This window comes from Sceloporus occidentalis, unplaced genomic scaffold, assembly GCF_023333645.1.
Source record: "Sceloporus occidentalis isolate IW3139 unplaced genomic scaffold, rSceOcc1.0.p SCAF_169, whole genome shotgun sequence".
Lineage (NCBI taxonomy): Eukaryota > Metazoa > Chordata > Lepidosauria > Squamata > Phrynosomatidae > Sceloporus > Sceloporus occidentalis.
The window spans coordinates 905,686-923,488 of record NW_028317149.1 but is presented as its reverse complement, the minus strand read 5'-3'; the positions used below and the strand labels follow the sequence as shown (position 1 = coordinate 923,488).

Below are 17,803 nucleotides of genomic sequence, written 5' to 3'. Positions count from 1 at the left end.
GTCCTTACTGAGTTTGCATTCGCGTGGTTGAGAGTAGTCTTTGCGTTCACATAAGTGTCGTAAAGTATTGTAAGTATAAGGGAAAGGCTTATTATGGGGTTGTGGGTTACGATGAAGACGGTGAGGTGTGGATTAAATGGATTGAACATTAAAAAACTCAAATATTTGAGTTATTTGATTAATACCTAGAAATTACCTAAAATGAAAATTATTTTTTTTTTGGATTAATAGCTACTTTGCACTATAACTACCCTAATTTGACTACTTGGACTTTATTTTTAATGCATAGCTGATAAATGTTTTTTAACCCAATTTCTTTTTCTGGCTACAGAGCCGCAAATAGATAATCATGCATTTCCGCTACAAAAAAACACTTGGACAGAGAATTGAATTGTAGATTTTATTTAGAATTGGACTATGAGAACAAATACACAAAGAATCATTAAATTAATACATATTGAACTGGAACAAATTGTATCGAAGATAAAAAGCTCCCAAACAGTAACGTGTATTGATTTACCTGTAAAATAATGCATTATTTTTCATGCCACCATTAGAGTTGACCCAGTCAGTAGGGCCAGTAATAACTATATATATATACGTATATATCAGATTCAAATGAAAATAATTCATTATGTGTCTGATTTGTATGAGTATATTTACACAAATGTAATCCCTGTATATATAGATATAGATATAACTCCCTCCTATAAATATATATTTGCCATGTGGAGGAAGGAATATTCTTGCTCACTCAACAATCTTTAGGCTGTGATTGGAAGGCCAGATTTCCCCAAAAATGGAACAGTATTAATACATTTTTTGACCTGCTGGTACTTAGTTTTAAAATTGAGCATGTCAATTAGAATATTAGAAAAATACCGTACAAAAAAGCTGCTATATTTATATATTTACACATTGTAAAGAATAATTATGTAAAGAATCTTTGTTAAAATGACTCTTCTAAGGCACATTATTACTGCAATATGTCACCTGATTAAGTATATGGTAATGCAGCTGCTTTGTACAGAGACAATGAGAAAGACCTTTGAAAAATGTCAGCAAGAGGAGCTTTTGTGCAAATACTACTATAGTAGCAGTTAATGCCTATGGCTTGTGTAAGGACTTTCAGCTATATGCTAATAAGAGTCAATTTTGGCAAGTCAACACAATACTATAACATCATTCAGATATGCACATAAAAAGATACAGAAGAAATTCACTGCACACAATCTTTAGTGATTATTTAAACTTTATAATTTGCCCTTACACCCAAAGCAACCCCCTATACATATCCGTTGCTCATTCACTGTTAATTCAGCGAAGTTGTGAAAAGTTCTGATGTATTCTGTTGAAGACTGAGTTGGTGGTCTTCAAATCTTACAGCTTATCACTAAAGGGAAGAGAATATATATATATATATATAAATAAATGCACTAGATCTCTGAAAGAACAAGGGGCCTATTTAAGTTTTTTTTTTTTTTTTCAGGTTTCTCTGTATAAATATATATATTTGCCAAAAAAATATGTCAGTTGCATATTACACTCGATAATTAAGTCAGTTGTATTTTGATAAAACATTATTGTTTCAAGGAGACAAACAAAAAAACCCTCCTCGTGGCAGAAGTAATTACTCTCATTGTCCTCAAAAGAAAGGCCCTAACCTTTCTGCTACTAGAAGGACATTTTTATAACTAAGGGCGTACACGTAAGCACACTGTGGACGGTTACCAATTATATCACTCAAAATCTTCCATGTCAATCTTAGACAAGGCTTCTTTTACACGGATGACTATATCCTCGTGCAGAGATGGGTTCTTCATAATCACGTCATGAAGTTTAGTCAGGTAGTCATCAAGATTTTCTTGTGTTGCTGTCTCACCAGTGCCTACAATATAAATTGGGACATGAAAAGTATTATTAAAGCTGGTCTGCAATGTCCAGTAAGTCAAGAGCACTAAGTGACAGAGTATCAAGGAGACAAATATTACTGTCAGAGGAATAAATAATGAAATATTTTTGTTAACGATAGAGCTGTGTTGAGTCAAAACATTTCAACTTGCTGACTTCACTATGTATTATTAAGGGGAAAACCAGCAAACCAGTAAAGTTTCTCTGGCAAAAAGCATTGGCCATGACTTGTGTATTATCAAAAATCTCTCCACGGTGACTATGCATTATGAAGCCGAACACATCCATTTCAACGTTAAACAATCACCAGGGTTGCTATTTTTGTAAGCTGAAAAGCTTCAAACAAATCACGTGTTCAGTGAATAAGCCTTTGTGATTATTTTTGCACTGAAACACATCCTACTTTACAACAATAAAACTGATACTTCCAGATGTATTCAGCTATCGAGACTCCCAAAGAGCCTGTCGGCATTCATATTTTAGCTGTCGGGTTCCTTTTGTTTTTGGTTTACGCTTGTAGTGGTATAATGGCAAACTCATTTAAAAAATACATACAAATACATACAAAAAGAAGTGATATAATATCACCCCACTGTATTTTAACTATTTGCATGCTAACACCGGAAGTTGTATACGCGTATTGCGTAGATGTCCCCCGCCGGCCCCGCAAGACACTCGGGAGTCTGCTCCGGTAAGTCGGGGGGGGGGCTGGCAGGGGAGGCTGTCTGAGCGTATCGGGGAGTAGGATGCAGGTCCCCTGCACCGCTGCGGGGGATCTGTATCCTAACCCCGCTGCCTGCCCGGCGCCCGGGACTGCATGTCCCGGGCTTCGGGCGCTAGACCCCGAATATAGGCCGCGCCCCCACTTTAAAGACTTAAAGTGGGGGGAAAAAGTGTGGCCTATATTCGAGCCAATACGGTATATATAATTTGTCCTGAAACATAAATATGCTATTTGCATAGATATCCCAAATGAAAAAGGGAACATTGCTGTAGGACAAAGACAGAATATCTGTGGACTTCACTAACCAGGGATGGGCAAGGAGGAGAAGCAGCTCAGTAGGGTTTGATGAATAGTCTGCAGATCCTGCTCAAGCTTCATAACAAATTCTTCTCTGGCTTCTATATCCTCTTCTAGCCACACGTTGTAATGCATCAAACCATAGGAGTTCTGTCTGAATTTAATATTACTCTTCTCCAACTCCAAGTTCCTACTGGTCAGTTCTTTCAGCTCTGTTTCACAAGCTGCATGAGGTGGGAATGGACACATTAGTGGAAAAACATCTTAAAAGATATATGTCGTGCTTCTTATGCATAACCTATAATGATAAAAAGGTATATCCAGTGCTACAATTTTCTCTTCCATCCCTCTGCATCCATCCTGACATTCTATACCATCATGATTTTCATATTATTAAATACATCACAATGACACCACATGACTGCACAAGACAGTTTTTTCATCATTTGGATTTTAAGTAGAGTTAGTGGGGAGTAGAAGATAAATAAAACCATACAAAAAAGACTCCTCTGCTACATACATATATAAATTACATTTCATCCTGTCCTTATTAACCTTCCAGATAAACTGATCTGTTCTACATTATAGTTTGTATACTGATCTTTGCTGCATCAAGTTTTTACTTGTTTTAGGGGGATTTGATTTCGGCTTAGTGGGTGGGAATATATTTTGTTTCAGCTATACATCTTGTGTGCTTAACAACTGTTTTCTATACAATCAGTACATCTACATTAATGCTTATGTCACTAGGAAATTAAGTATGTTTTGCTAATCATAGAATACCTTTGTCATCAACAAAGAATGCAAATTAGATGAGTTATTATTTAACTCTTCTCTGATAAAAAAGAAAAATATTACTTTGGAGGAGGTTGGTGGCTGCTGGGTGAATAGACTTGCCAAGTTGCAATCGTTTTTGGTTTTACCAAAAAACTTTTGTTCAAAATCTTATAAGGTAATTTTCCAGTTTACAAACCTTTATATTCATTCAAAAACTCTTTGGTAAAAATGGGTACGTCACATGTGAGGAATCCATCAGTCTCAGGATCTTTGCTCTAAAAAACAGAAAAATAATTTCTAAATCCAGGTGATGAAAGACCACAAAAGCTGAATTAAGCCACATGGAATGCTGCTTCCCCCCCACAAAAAAACAAAAACACTAATACAATAAAATACTATAACATGCATTCACATCACTTAACACACAGATAAACCATGCCGTATTTACATCGGGACTGCGTGACAGGAGGAGAACAAAGTTGGATAAGATACAAAGTCATGCATGGAGTTACTACTTTACTCACTGTGCATGGTTGCTCGTCCAACAAGGTGGTAACAATGGTGGGCACGTTGCCTTCCTCTAAATAAAGAACAAATCACAATAAAAACTACTGATTAAAGTCAAGGATATAATAAATATTTTACTGAATACTTCTAATTGTTAAGACATATTTACAGTGGGATGTAGATGCCCAAAAATACATATTAGATGACAACAGGACACATATCGGTAGGTATATATATATATATATATATATATATATATATAGTGGAACAGAGTCTGCAGACCTTTTTTGATCTTTTTAGGTGGGATCTTTTCTGTGCACATCTTGTATGCTTCAGACTGTTGGTACTCCCTGAGCTCCTTCATGTACTGCTGCTTGTCCTTCTCTGCCTCATCAAGATATTTCTATAAAACAGAGCATGTTAACTTGAACTGTTAGACCTCATATGGAAAAAGTATAATCATTAGTACTCAAGCATAAATATATATCTGACTCTTTTAACTTGTGCATTTTCATTCGACAGCTCTCCTTAGCAACATTATTATAACTTATGTGAAGAAAAAATAATATAGGAATAGCAATAAAATAGGAATATCATTCTTCTTGTTGACGCCAATGACTTTGTAACTGAATAGATTTTGGTTGCTTGTTCCTAGCCAAGCTAGATAACAAGCTAGATAGTTAGCAGATACTACATGCTTGTCTACTCAACTTGCATGCTGTCATTAAAAGTGTGGTGTCACTCATTAAGCAGACATTAAATATAAACTGACTCACCCATCTGATAGGGGTCTGTATGTCTTGTTAATGACACCGGTGCAATAAATAAATAGTAAAATGCCTATTTAGCATACAACCAAAAAACCTAATTGCTAAAAATAATATTAATGGAAATGGAAACAAAAGAACTAAAAAGGACCAATACATTTAGCATAATAGTTTGTTTCTGAAAACCAAACCTGCTTCTCTGGTGCTGGCAAACTGCTCCACTCAGCTCCCAGCATCTTTGAGATTTCTGAAAATGGCAAGTCTGGGTGCTGACTTCTGATCTGTTCTCGGCGTTCATTCGAATATCTAACATACCCCGTGACTGGGGCTTTGGGTCCATCGGAAACGGCCTTTTTTCTCTTCTTTCCTGTTGTGCACTCCTTCTTCTTACCAGGCTACAAAAAAAGTTCGTTTCATATATGGTTTTATTTTCCACAACAAAACATTGCAGCCGTCCGGTTAGTTTGACTGTTTAAGAGTTTTTCACCCTTGGGTGTCATCAAGAGCAGCAGGCATTTTGTTTTTTTATGACATCACACATTTTAAGGTATTATTTTTATTAGACTGATCTTTGTAACAAAAGACGCATTTCTAATAACAAAAAGGATTTTTCGATCTGTAAAAACCAATATCCACTACATAACATACTGCCTCTTCATAATCTATATTGGTTGGGATATTAACCTGTAGTGTGCCAGGGGTTCATACAACACATTGTAAACTAATCTGACATGTGTAGCATGAACACCATATCTACCCTCATGGATGGGACAAAATGTAAATATAAAAAATCATGATCTTTACCTCCAACTTTTTCCCAGCTTTCTCTCCTCCACTGGTCTGTGCCATGTTCTCTCTCTTCTCGTGTTTAATGGCTACAAGAAAATTTCCACCATGTGCTTAGTTACAGGATTTCTGAAGTAAAAGTATAACTCATAACACCTGAACTATACCTGTACTGATGCAGATGGGTATTAAAAATCCCAAATATTACAAAAGTAATATGGGAAGCAAAAAAATAAAAAATTGCCTTATGTGGCAATATATATAATAAGAGAATTCCTGCCCTCACAAAACTCCTGTCAGAGGTCTGGCTGTCTGTGCCATTATCCTTCGAGTTAAGCTTCCGTTATTATGATTTCATGGTTATATAGCGCAAAAATTTCAGCCAGCGCTGCTTATAATATATACATTAAAAGGGCATGACAAAACTAGAATATACAGACTAATACAAACTGATACGTTAGATAAAGGAGGCCCTGATTGCAAGTTTACAATCTGAGGAAGAATACATCATTAACAGTAATGCCATTTGTGTAATGCCATGATGTGCCATGCGCGTCATTGGTCGTTAACTGATCGTTTTTACATGAAGTGCTTGGTACATCAGTGGCCGTTAAGGGGTTAAAAGAGATTAGTGGCTGCTAGGTAAATAGACTTCCAAGGTTGAAAATGTTTTTGGTTTTACAAAAAAAGTTATGTTAAAGGTAATTTTCCAGTTCACAAACCTTTATTTTCATTGAACAACTCTTTGGTAAAAATGGGTACATCACATGTGGGGAATCCATCAGTCTCAGGATCTTTGCTCTAAAAAACAGAAAAACAATATTGTATTTCTAAATCCAGGACAACAACCAGTAACCAGGTGATGAAAGACCACAAAAGCCGAAGTAAGCCACATGGAATGCTGTTTCCCAAACACCAAAAACCCCCCAGAAATACTAATACAATAAAATACTATAACTTGCATGCAAGCTACTTAAGGCACAGATAAACCATGCCGTATTTACATCGGGACTGTGTGACAGGAGGAAAACAAAGTTGGATAAGATAAAAAGTAAGAGGCATGCATGGAGTTACTACTTTACTCACTGTGGATGGTTGCTCGTTCAACAAGGTGGTAATAATGATGGGCACATTGCCTTCCTCTAAATAAAAAACAAATGACATTAAAAACTACTGATTAAAGTCAAGTATATAATAAATAAAGATTTCACCGAATACTTCTAATTGTTAAGACATGTTTACAGTGGGATGTAGATGCCCAAAAATACATATTAGATGACAACAGGACACATATCGGTAGGTATATATATATATATATATATATATATATATATATATATATATATAGCGGAGCAGAGTCTGCAGACCTTTTTTGATCTTTTTAGGTGGGATCTTTTCTGTGCACATCTTGTATGCTTCAGACTGTTGGTACTCCCTGAGCTCCATCATGTACTGCTGCTTGTCCTTCTCTGCCGCATCAAGATATTTCTATAAAATAGAGCATGTTAACTTCAACTGTTAGACCTCATATAGAAAGTATAATCATTAGTACTCAAGCATAAATATATCTGGCTCTTTTAACTTGTTTGACAGCTCTCCTTAGCAACATAATTATAACTTATATGAAGAAAAAATAGGAGTAGCATTCTTCTTGTTGACGCCAATGACTTTGTAACTGAATAGATTTGGGTTGCTTGCTCCTAGCCAAGCTAGATAACATGGTTAACAGATACTACATGCCTGTCTACTCAACTTGCATGATGTCATTAAAAGTGTGGTGTCAATCATTAAGTAGACCAGGGGCCGAATTTCCTTGTTTCTGTCTCCTCAAACCGATTCAAAATAGTTTAGAAAGGGCCCTTCCGACTGGATAATTGCATAATTGTGTGTGTGAGCATGGTTGTGCAATTGTGTGTGAGCATGGATGAGTAAATGTGCGTATGTGTGAGCATGGATGTGTAATTGTGTGTGTGTGTGAACATGGATGCGTAAGTGGGCTGTGATGGAGTGTGTGTTAGAATGAATGTAACCATATGTGTTGGTATGAGTGTGTGTAATTTGTGTAAGGGTGTTTACATATGTGTGCCAGAGTGTATGTTGGAAGGAAAGGGGCGAGGAAGGCACAGACAAGTTGTTTGGGGGCAGTGATGGCACAGACTAGCTGTTGGGGAGCCCCTTGGCAATTTTCACATCCGGGCCCTGTGGCTTCTAGTTATGCCCCCTGGAAGTAGACATTGAATATAAACTCACTCACCCATCTTGTTAATGACACCGGTGTAATAAATAGATAAATAGTAAAACCCATAATAAGCATACAACCAAAAACCTAATTGCTAAAAATAATATTCATGGGAATGGAAACAATAGAACTAAAAAGGACCAATACATTTAGCATAATAGTTTGTTTCTGAAAACCAAACCTGCTTCTCTGGTGCTGGCAAACTGCTCCACTCAGCTCCCAGCATCTTTGAGATTTCTGAAAATGACAAGTCTGGGTGCTGGCTTCTGATCTGTTCTCGGCGTTCATTCGAATATCTAACATACCCCGTGACTGGGGCTTTGGGTCCATTGGAAACGGTATTTTTTCTCTTCTTTTTTTTTGTAGCCTGGTAAGAAGAAGGGAGCACAAAAGGAAAGTCGGCTTTATATATGGTTTTATTTTCCGCAAAACAAAACATTGCAGCCATCCAGTTGCATTTTAGAAAGGCTACTTTAAAATGTGTACGTTTTTAAATGAATGACTAAGAGTTTTTCACCCTTGGGTGTCAGCAAGAGTAGAAGACATTTTGTTTAACGTGATATCACACATTTTAAGTTATTATTAGACTGATCTTTGTAACAAAAGATGCATTTGTAATAAAAAAGGAGATTTTACGACCTGTAAAAAACAATACCCACTACATAACAGATGCTTATTTTGCCTCTTCATAATCTATATTGGTTGGGATAATAACCGGTAGTGTGCCAGGGGTTCATACAACACATTGTAAACTAATCTGACATGTGTAGCATGAACACCATATCTACCCTTATGGATGGGACAAAATGTAAATATAAAAAATCATGACTTTTACCTCCAACTTTTTCCCAGCTTTCTCTCCTCCACTGGTCTGTGCCATGTTCTCTCTCTTCTCTTGTTTAATGGCTACAAGAAAATTTCCACCATGTGCTTAGTTACAGGATTTCTGAAGTAAAAGTATAAATCATAACAGCTGGAACTGTCCATGTACAGACGCAGATGGGTATTCAAAATCTGGGATATATATGACATTAAAGCGTCATTAAAGGAAATTAATCCTTACGACAATTGCATTTAATGGAAGGGTTAAATATTCTACTAACGACAAGCTTACCAGAAACATTAAATATAAAATGCGGTGTGTTGTTTTAAGTGAAATAACTGCCGGTCCCCCTTGACAAACTCCTACAGACACTTACAGATCTCCCGACAAGGTGCGATTTCACTCTGATGTCTCAGGCGCCACCTTCCGGGAAACTTCCGAAGGGATTCCGCGTCAGGAGAACTCGGATAACGGGTCCTCACCTCAAAAAAACGTAAGATCCGAAGCAATCTCACAATAAGCGCTAAGGTCGCAGGCTTACCGTCGCAGTTCAGGTAAACCAACGGTTTCAGCTCTGCGCGAGGTGACGACAACCCTATGACGGAATATTGCACTTTTGCCGTCCAATCAGTTTACGCCAATCGAAACGACAAAATGGCGGGTTCACCTCTCTATTATAGGGAAGATTATTATGTCAAAACCATCCCTTAATTTAGCGTTGTATTTTAAAACACTCACGAAGCAATGTAGGTTGCAATCATGTCTCTCTCTCTATATATATTTTACCCCAGGTTACAGAATACAATCATCACACAGCCCCAGGGGCAACTTTCCCATACAACAGAAAATATGAAACTTTTAGAAATACACTACAGGGAAGGGTATTTTTTTATTAACATTTTAATAACATATTATTATTAGTATTATCAGTATTATTTGTATTATGTGGCTGTGTTTTGCTTGTCTCTTGTAGCCATTTTCAAGGTAAATTGATAAATTCTAATATTCTGTCTGGAGACAACCCCCATCAATTTCCTGGATATATAAATACATTTCTAAATACATAGAAATGATACCGTGCATTTTTAAACCCTTAAGGACCAAGGTTTTTTTTCTTAACATGTTTGTGCTAAATGACCAGAGCCGTATTTGTGTTTTTCTTTATTCAACTGTGATTCTCCACTAACTCATTTAGTGCACCCACACACATTATATATTGTTATTTTCAGCACAACTACTGCTTTCTTTTGAAATATTAATTATATATCTGTTAGTATGAAAAATATCTAAAAATGTAGGGAAAATTAGGAGAAAAAGACAAAATTTTCAGTTTCACTTATAAAGACTATGTATAACCAGTGCAAATGGAAAACCTCTAAAAATGTATGCCTGTTTTTTTCATTTATTTTGGCACTTACAGGGTTAAATATGAATAATGCACATTGCTGTTTCTAAATAAGATTTTTTTTAAATGTAGTATGCCAAGTTGACATCCCAAAGTATTTTACTAGTATTTACTAGTATTTTAAAGTATTTTTAACACCAATCTGTCCTAAATGTTGCAGTAAAATTTCATTTTTTTCATTTTTAACAAACCTATTCTATCCAAACACAGTACTTCAGTAATTTTCCCTGGGTACGTGAAATTACTGAAACAACTTGTGATTTGTATTCAGAAACAACCCCCGAGTACATGAATACCCCATATACATGGGTAGGGCATGTCTTTTATTCACTGCGGGTTCAAAATTGGCACATGCACAGTTTTCAAACATGGAGTTTTGACAGATCAGTTTGCTTGGTCCAGGTCTCACCTGAGACACAGTAAAGATCCCATAATTAATTTTATCCCCTAAAACTATATATTTTCAAAAACTAGACAGCTCTGGAAATCTGATTATTTGATACGGCCTACTATCCGGCGAGCGTGCTTCTCTTTTGGACTTTTAGATTTGGGCTGAAGTTATTTGCACCCTATTGTGTTTATTTGGGACGTCTTTAATGCCGGCCACTTCAATTTACCCCCATCAAGCCCTATATTTTGAAAAACTAGACGACCCGGAGTATTTTGAATACTGGTACTTTGACACTTTCCTTGCACTAATTCTACTGCCTGCCTTTGTCAAAGTTTGTGGCAGTAATATTTTTTGTGTACTTCAGGTATAAAGTTACAGCTCCTGGCATATGTCACTTCAAAACAACACCCTAATATGTGTTCACCAACATCTTCTGAGTACAGTGATACCACCCATGCATGAGTTTGGGGCTAAAAGGCTACATTTGAAACATGCGCAATTCAGTTTTTCAACTTACGATTTTGACATCTGGTCCTTCTGCCCCATGTTCTATTTGGGGCATCTTTGTATCTGGACAATTCAATTTTACATTCACCTGCCTTCTCAGGAGGGTGTGGAGAGACCCTCTTAGGAACTTGTTTTTTTTATGGGCGTCACCATCTTGGGAGAGGCAAAATCTCTCGCATTGGTGTTTGTGACTGCTCTCTGGAGCGTTCATAGTGCGTCCAGGGGTGGGTTTTCGTTGTCGCTGAATGTCGAGGCATTCCAGCAACACCGTTTAAGCTTAGGAGGTGATAAGGTTTGGATCAGCGTGTGTGTGGGCAGGTATGTGTAAAGACATTGTTTGTGTATGTATATGGGCAGTGTATATGCATGTAAATGACAGGTGTGTGTATATGGCAATGCATATGTGTGTGTGTATGGGCTGTAGTGTGTAAGGGCAGTGGAAATAAAATCACCAATGTAAAAATATAGTGTGAGAGGCACAATTTTCCATTCTTGCCTCGGGCGTAAAAGGAGATAGCTATGTCAAAATGTTTCCAAATGTCAATCAATTGCGTCATATTTTTACATGACATAGGTTTTTAACTTCCTTAACCTAGAAGTCTCATCGACTTTGGTTTCCCACATTGCAAATGTGTGGCATTAAGCTTGTTTTTGGGGAGCTTAATGTGACTTTACTTGCAAAAATGAATTTAAATATTAACCAATTTACTCCAAACTCTACACAATGCAAGAGCCCATATATCCAGAGATATACTAAAAATGTCAGGACTTTTGGTAAAGCATACTAAAAGTTATTCACATTTAACTATTTTTAAAAATGTAAATGTAAAAATGTAAAGATCTTAACCCTTTCAGTCCCAGGATTTTTAGAACCATAAAGCCCATATGTTTTTTGTATTTTTGGGTTTAATTAAGATTCTCCTCTATGTTGATGTACCCACACAAATTATACATCCTTTTTTATTTGAAACCATAGAAACATGCAAAAAAATATTTATTGTGAGTTCAAGTATGTAAAAAAAACATAAAAAACAAAAAAATATATCTTTTTTTGTTAAAAAAAACACATTATTGAGGGGAAGAATTCCGTCAAATATGTAAACAGACAGTGTCAGCATATACAAACTTGATATCATTTGCAATTTCTTCTACACAAAATCCTTCTTGCATGTATACCATTGGGGAAATCTCCTTATTTTCAAGACCTGCATGATTATTCCTCCTATTATCTCATCTTATTAACCCCATGATGACAATTGATGTGCATGTGGCATGTTAAATGGCTGTAGAAAGTGATCACTTTCTTCACCCAAACAGAGGAACTCTGATCTCTGACAGCCGGGGAAGGTCTGCGCGATGGACGCAGACAACCCCCGCTGCTAACCGCACCTCCTCCCGGCTGCAGCGGAAGTTGTGTACGCAAACTGCGTAGAGCTCTACACGCTGCCCGGTGCTTAGTCCGGGCAGAGTGAAGAGCTCTACGCGAATCCAGGAGAGCTGTACATGCTGCCAGGACTAAGCACCGGGGACTCAGAAGTACCGGTAAGTTGGGGGGGGGCATAAGACAGGAGGCTCTGGAAAAAACCTTGTCTTATAATCGAGCAAATACGGTATATAGCTTGGAGTAAAGAAGAGGATCGGAGGGAATGAACAAAGTAGAAGAATTTAAAAGTAAGAACAATGTTAGAACAACAGGTCATAGTCTAAACCTGGAGGGTCAGAGGCTTAGGGGCAATGTAAGTGTCACGTTAACCTGTTTTATTTCCCTGTCTTACTGTGGTCCATTTCTGGATTTCCGTTATGTTCTGTCCTGAACCTCTGATTCCTGGATTCTTGTTCTGCTCTTTGCTTCAGCTCGGTTTCCTTTATAAGGTGTGCCCCACCTGTTATAATTGTCTCAGTCTGCAGTCTAAAGGTATGTCCTTGGCGTAGTGGTGGGCTAAGCATTCTATGGCCATATGATGTGAAGGAATCTCCAATTATTATCACATACTCCTAGGCTAGTCCTTTATTTATGTGTGCTTTGTCTGTTATGCTCATTGCTCTGTCCCCCTTGCTTGCTATGTTTCCCTTATATACTCTGCTTAGCTTCCATTCTCCCAGCTGGCAGCATCCTGCACATGATTCTAGTGCTATGTCTGATGCCTGATCCAGGGTGCCTGCAGGACATCTCCAAGTTCTGGTTAACATCAGCTGCTATGTCAGGGCGCTGGTATGTTGCTGCACAACCCTAGATGCCCACCCGGGAAAGTGCAGTCGCTCTGCACCATGCCCTGTCCTACTCCGCTACTGCGCAATAACTCCTGAACTCCATCTTTGGGCACTCTGGGTCATTACAGTCGCCTGTATGGACCCAGTTCCTGACAGTATTTTTGAGTGTGGGGCACTGTTGGATTTCTGGGAAGACTCCTGTGAAGAACCATGTCTGATCTTCACTGTTATTATTATTATTATATTTATGTGTACCCTGTTTGAATGTGGCTGCAGCTCCAGCCTTCAAAGAGACGATAATCTGGCTGGGGCTCTTAATCAGCCAGCACAGCCCTGTCTGCCCAGACGGCACCCGCACTACAGGGGGGATAACACAGGTGGGGGAAACCCATTGTATCCCTTAATCCCCTCACCTGATACATCCCCTGTATACCGATGGGATTTGTGAGGGGATGTGGCTGATGGGATTTGCGATGGGATGTGGCTGATAGGATTGGGGGTTGGATTCGGTGCACAGTGAATGGAGATTGTATATAAATTCTGTGTGTTTGTAATAAAGAGAGTTCTGTTTTAACCTCAAAGCATGAAGTCCTGTCTCATGATTGAGGGAAGTGGTGGTCTGTGACTGCTTTCTTCGGACAGCCACAGCGTGTCCGCTTACTGGGAGAGGGAAGGAGCTGACGGGCGGATGTGTCCAGTCTGGGGCACAGGACGATCCGTCACAACTCCTTACCTGCTTGCCCAGTCCCTTCTTTAAAGGGGCACCAGGTGACCGGAAAATACTGTCTGGCCTGCCGGAACCAGACTCCTATGGACTAGCCGGCTATGGGGCTCTACAAGCCAGGAAACACTCAATACGCCTGACTAGGACCTAGCCGCAAATTCGTGGAACTGTGCGGTAGCTAGGAACCGTGGAGATACCCATCGACAATTGGAACAGTGTTGCTACGGACGCCCTTTGCCCCACCAAGGGTATATTAAGCATGTGGTGGGCAACACTCGTTCGGGAGCTCGTTCGGGAACTGTGGTTTAATTACCAATTTCTAGGACTGTGGTTTACCCAGCAGCAGCTATGGTACTCTGGCCCGACTACTGCATGGACTATTCCCGGGGATGTTTCCAACACTGTCGCTCAGGGTACCGACGTTGGATCACATCACTTTTTAGATCATAGAATCTTTGGACCCTTAGCTCTCCAATGGTACCCCGGGATTGACACCGCTCTGCCGGATTCACCCTGAAATAGTAACTTTTTGTCGGGTGGGCATTGCTGGCAATAGAACTGTATGGTGGTTCTGGGCTGCCTGGTGGGTGATTATACCTTTAATCTTATCATGTTAGATTATAAATATATATATATATATTTATTGTATATATGTATTGGGGGAATACACAGGGTTAATCACTTTCAGTGGCAAAGAAGATCTCTACGGCGGAGCTACTCTGTCCGAGTATAGGTCTTCGTCACAGTAAGGATGTTCTACTTTACGGAGAGGATAGTAGATAAATGGAATAATGTCCCAGCAGAGTTGGTGGGAGATATTACAGTCAGTGGATTTAAACAGGGATGGGATAGACATAAAGCTATCCTCACTATGGAACCAGACCAAGGACTGATGTGGATGTGGATCCCTTAGATCAGGAAAAATGGACAGACTGGATGGGCCGAATGGTTCTCATCTGCGGTCAAATTCTGTGTTTCTATCAAGTCATGAAAATGACATGCATATAGATTTTGGGTTTAAACTGTCTTGTATGACAGACGCTTGCTTATATTTGGATGTTGCGTTAGCTATTATAAAAAAAGCTCTTTATAGAAAAAGGCAAAGAAACTCAGCCGCCCACTTTATGTCTTGGCTCTGTTGTGGTGGCTGGAACAGGTACAGAACTGTCACCCGCTCCAGGGTTCCTAATAGACATACCTTGCGTCGGGGTAAGGGGAAAGTGACGGGCAAGGGATCCTCTCTCACAAAATCTTCCCCTGCTGGAGGAGCGTGGCTTCAGCCGGCGCAGGATTTAAAAATCCAGTCTCTTTACCCTGGCATGGTCCTTGCTCTGATATCAAGTTGATTGCATTTTTGATCGGCATGTTCCTGACCCTTGGCGTTCCTGACCTTCCTTTTGCTCATCGATTCGATTTTGTTTCCGTCCTGTGTATGACCCGGACCGTCTGACTACACGCTCTGGAATTTAACCCCTGTTCATCTGACTAGCCATCTAGTGTATGATCTTTGGCCCGCCTGGTTCTGAGCTTGACTACATTTGTTTTTTTGTGGTTTTACTAATTTAGCGAATCCTGCCCCAGACATGGTTTTCTCATTCTCTGTGGTATTCGCTCCGTTTCAGAAACATCACCTGGCATACTCAAGAACTTTGTCTATCATTTTTAACATATTTACTTATTCTGGAGCCTCCTCACTGCTGGGATCATCGATACCCTGGTGGACGTTACTTGGGGTTTTTCCACTTGTACTGTTTTACAGGGAGAAGAACTTCTGCAGCGAGTTCTCCGGCAAACGGTAGACGGGACAAGAACAATAGTACAGGTGCCGGCATTGTCAATACCCGTCTGGATCTGTGTCACACAGAAAGTTGCTGACAAAGGTGTTCCTTTTGCTATTGTCATTGAACATATTCAGCTAATGACTGTGTATGCTTTAGTTTTAATAGATGTGTTAAATTAGTTAAATGTGTTTTTACAATAAATAACTAAAACATTTGATGTCTATTTCACAGTAACACCAAATTTCAATCACATAAAATCAAATTGGTAGTCCAAAAATAAGTTTCATTAGCACATCATTGCAGACTTTTTGGAATAATACCATTTTAACTAAAGGTGATAGTATTTTGAAAGAATTACTCATAGACAGCAACAATTCTGAGAACAAACTTTTTTTAATTTAATAGTAAACATTGTATGGATAGTTTAAAGATGGAGCTGCCTCTGGACTCACGAAGAGTCATTTTTCAGCCCACAGGAAAGAAAAAACCTTTGTTTATGGAAGGAAATCTCTGGGGTGTGAAGAACTGCCCCTCCCTCTGGGCACTAAGAGGCTAACTGACTAGAACTAAAATGTAAAGAAGTTTAAAAAAAAATAAAAATGTCATAGCAACAAGAAAAACGTAGATATGTTGACAGTCTTCAAATCTGTTGATGGAAATCTGACGCTCTGTGGATCTCTTTGCCGGGGAGCCGACACTCCGCAGATTACTTTGCCAGGTAGCCAGCTGTCTTTAGATGGTCCTTCAAAACTGTTTGCACGCTGTGTGTGTGGAGATCCAGTGTAACATATGAGACTTCTATTATGATGTCACTATGATAGCTGGCAGGAGAGGTTCCATTGAGCACAAAGCACTTTTAAGCATATCACTAAATACTACAGCTTTATTTAAAAAACTAAAATTGCAAATGTAAATCACAAAAATACTAATCCATTCATTTTATTGAAAAGATAAATGTTTAGAAATCCCAATGCCTAGCCGTTCATTATTTTAAAATGTTCCTTTTAAGTGACATTTTAATGTGATATTCGAAACTATGAGGATTTACCTTTTTCATTTTAATTTGAGGTCCCGTGGTGTTGGAGATGTGAGAGGAGACCAAGTGAAATGTGGGAAGGGAGAGCTAAACAGATATGCTTGGTGGTTTGGATATGTCTTTCCATGCATATATGTTTCTTTTTAGTAAACCCCATGGGATAACTTTATGAAGTGTACTAAACAGCATTCAATGGAGGGTGGACCCTAAAGGTCAGAAATGAGTTGTTTTGCTATTTTCAGTTATAGAGCATCCCATTCCTTTAGTTTGCTCCTTGTTGGTGTCTGTAACATGTAACGTAAAAAACAGAAATACAAAAATAATAGTGCAGTATGTCTGTATATAGAAGTAGATAATATATATATCCTACTGTCAGGTCCCACGCCGCGTCCTCCTTCCGACCCACGCCGCCAATATGGCGACGCACGAAGAGGGGTCCGACATGGCAGACCCGCTCACTCCCCGGCGCTGACGGTACCGCAATCTTCTTCCCGGCACCATGATCTTCAGGACGGACGGAACACAACTGCAGGGCCATCCCAACAGAGACAGAGAACACATTCCATCTCTCGCACACCCTCTAGTGGCGCACGTGCATACACATCCTCTTCTTAAAGGCAACATTCTCAGGTGTATGGAATTAGGTTAATCTTGACATCAGAGGGAGTATCCCTCCCTCCTTCCTATAAATCTGTGTCCTTTAGTTTACTCAGTGCTCAGATATACTGTGCTCTCTACGTATACACGTCAGTGCTGCCTTATCATAGTTTCATTGGATATTGACCCTTCGCTGCCTGAACCGACCTCTGCTAACCCTGACTTCGTCTATGTCTCATCCCTATCGGTACCTCGTTTTGATTCACCCACGTCTCCAGCCTTGCATACTGGGCTCCGACTACTAACCCGACAGAATATCT

General features: G+C 39.0%; 1 protein-coding gene across 1 annotated transcript; it reads right to left on the bottom strand.

Annotated features, from left to right (window-relative positions):
- Positions 1 to 1,739: 1,739 nt before the first annotated feature.
- Positions 1,740 to 17,424, bottom strand: LOC149279367 (SWI/SNF-related matrix-associated actin-dependent regulator of chromatin subfamily E member 1-related-like). The gene is made up of 7 exons (XM_089501267.1): positions 17,257 to 17,424; positions 9,208 to 9,313; positions 8,844 to 8,938; positions 5,175 to 5,378; positions 4,499 to 4,619; positions 2,941 to 3,156; positions 1,740 to 1,888 (listed from the first exon to the last, which is right to left on the bottom strand). The coding sequence occupies exons 1-7, from the start codon at positions 17,422 to 17,424 to the stop codon at positions 1,740 to 1,742; spliced, it is 1,059 nt and encodes a 352-aa protein (XP_089357393.1).
- Positions 17,425 to 17,803: the final 379 nt, after the last annotated feature.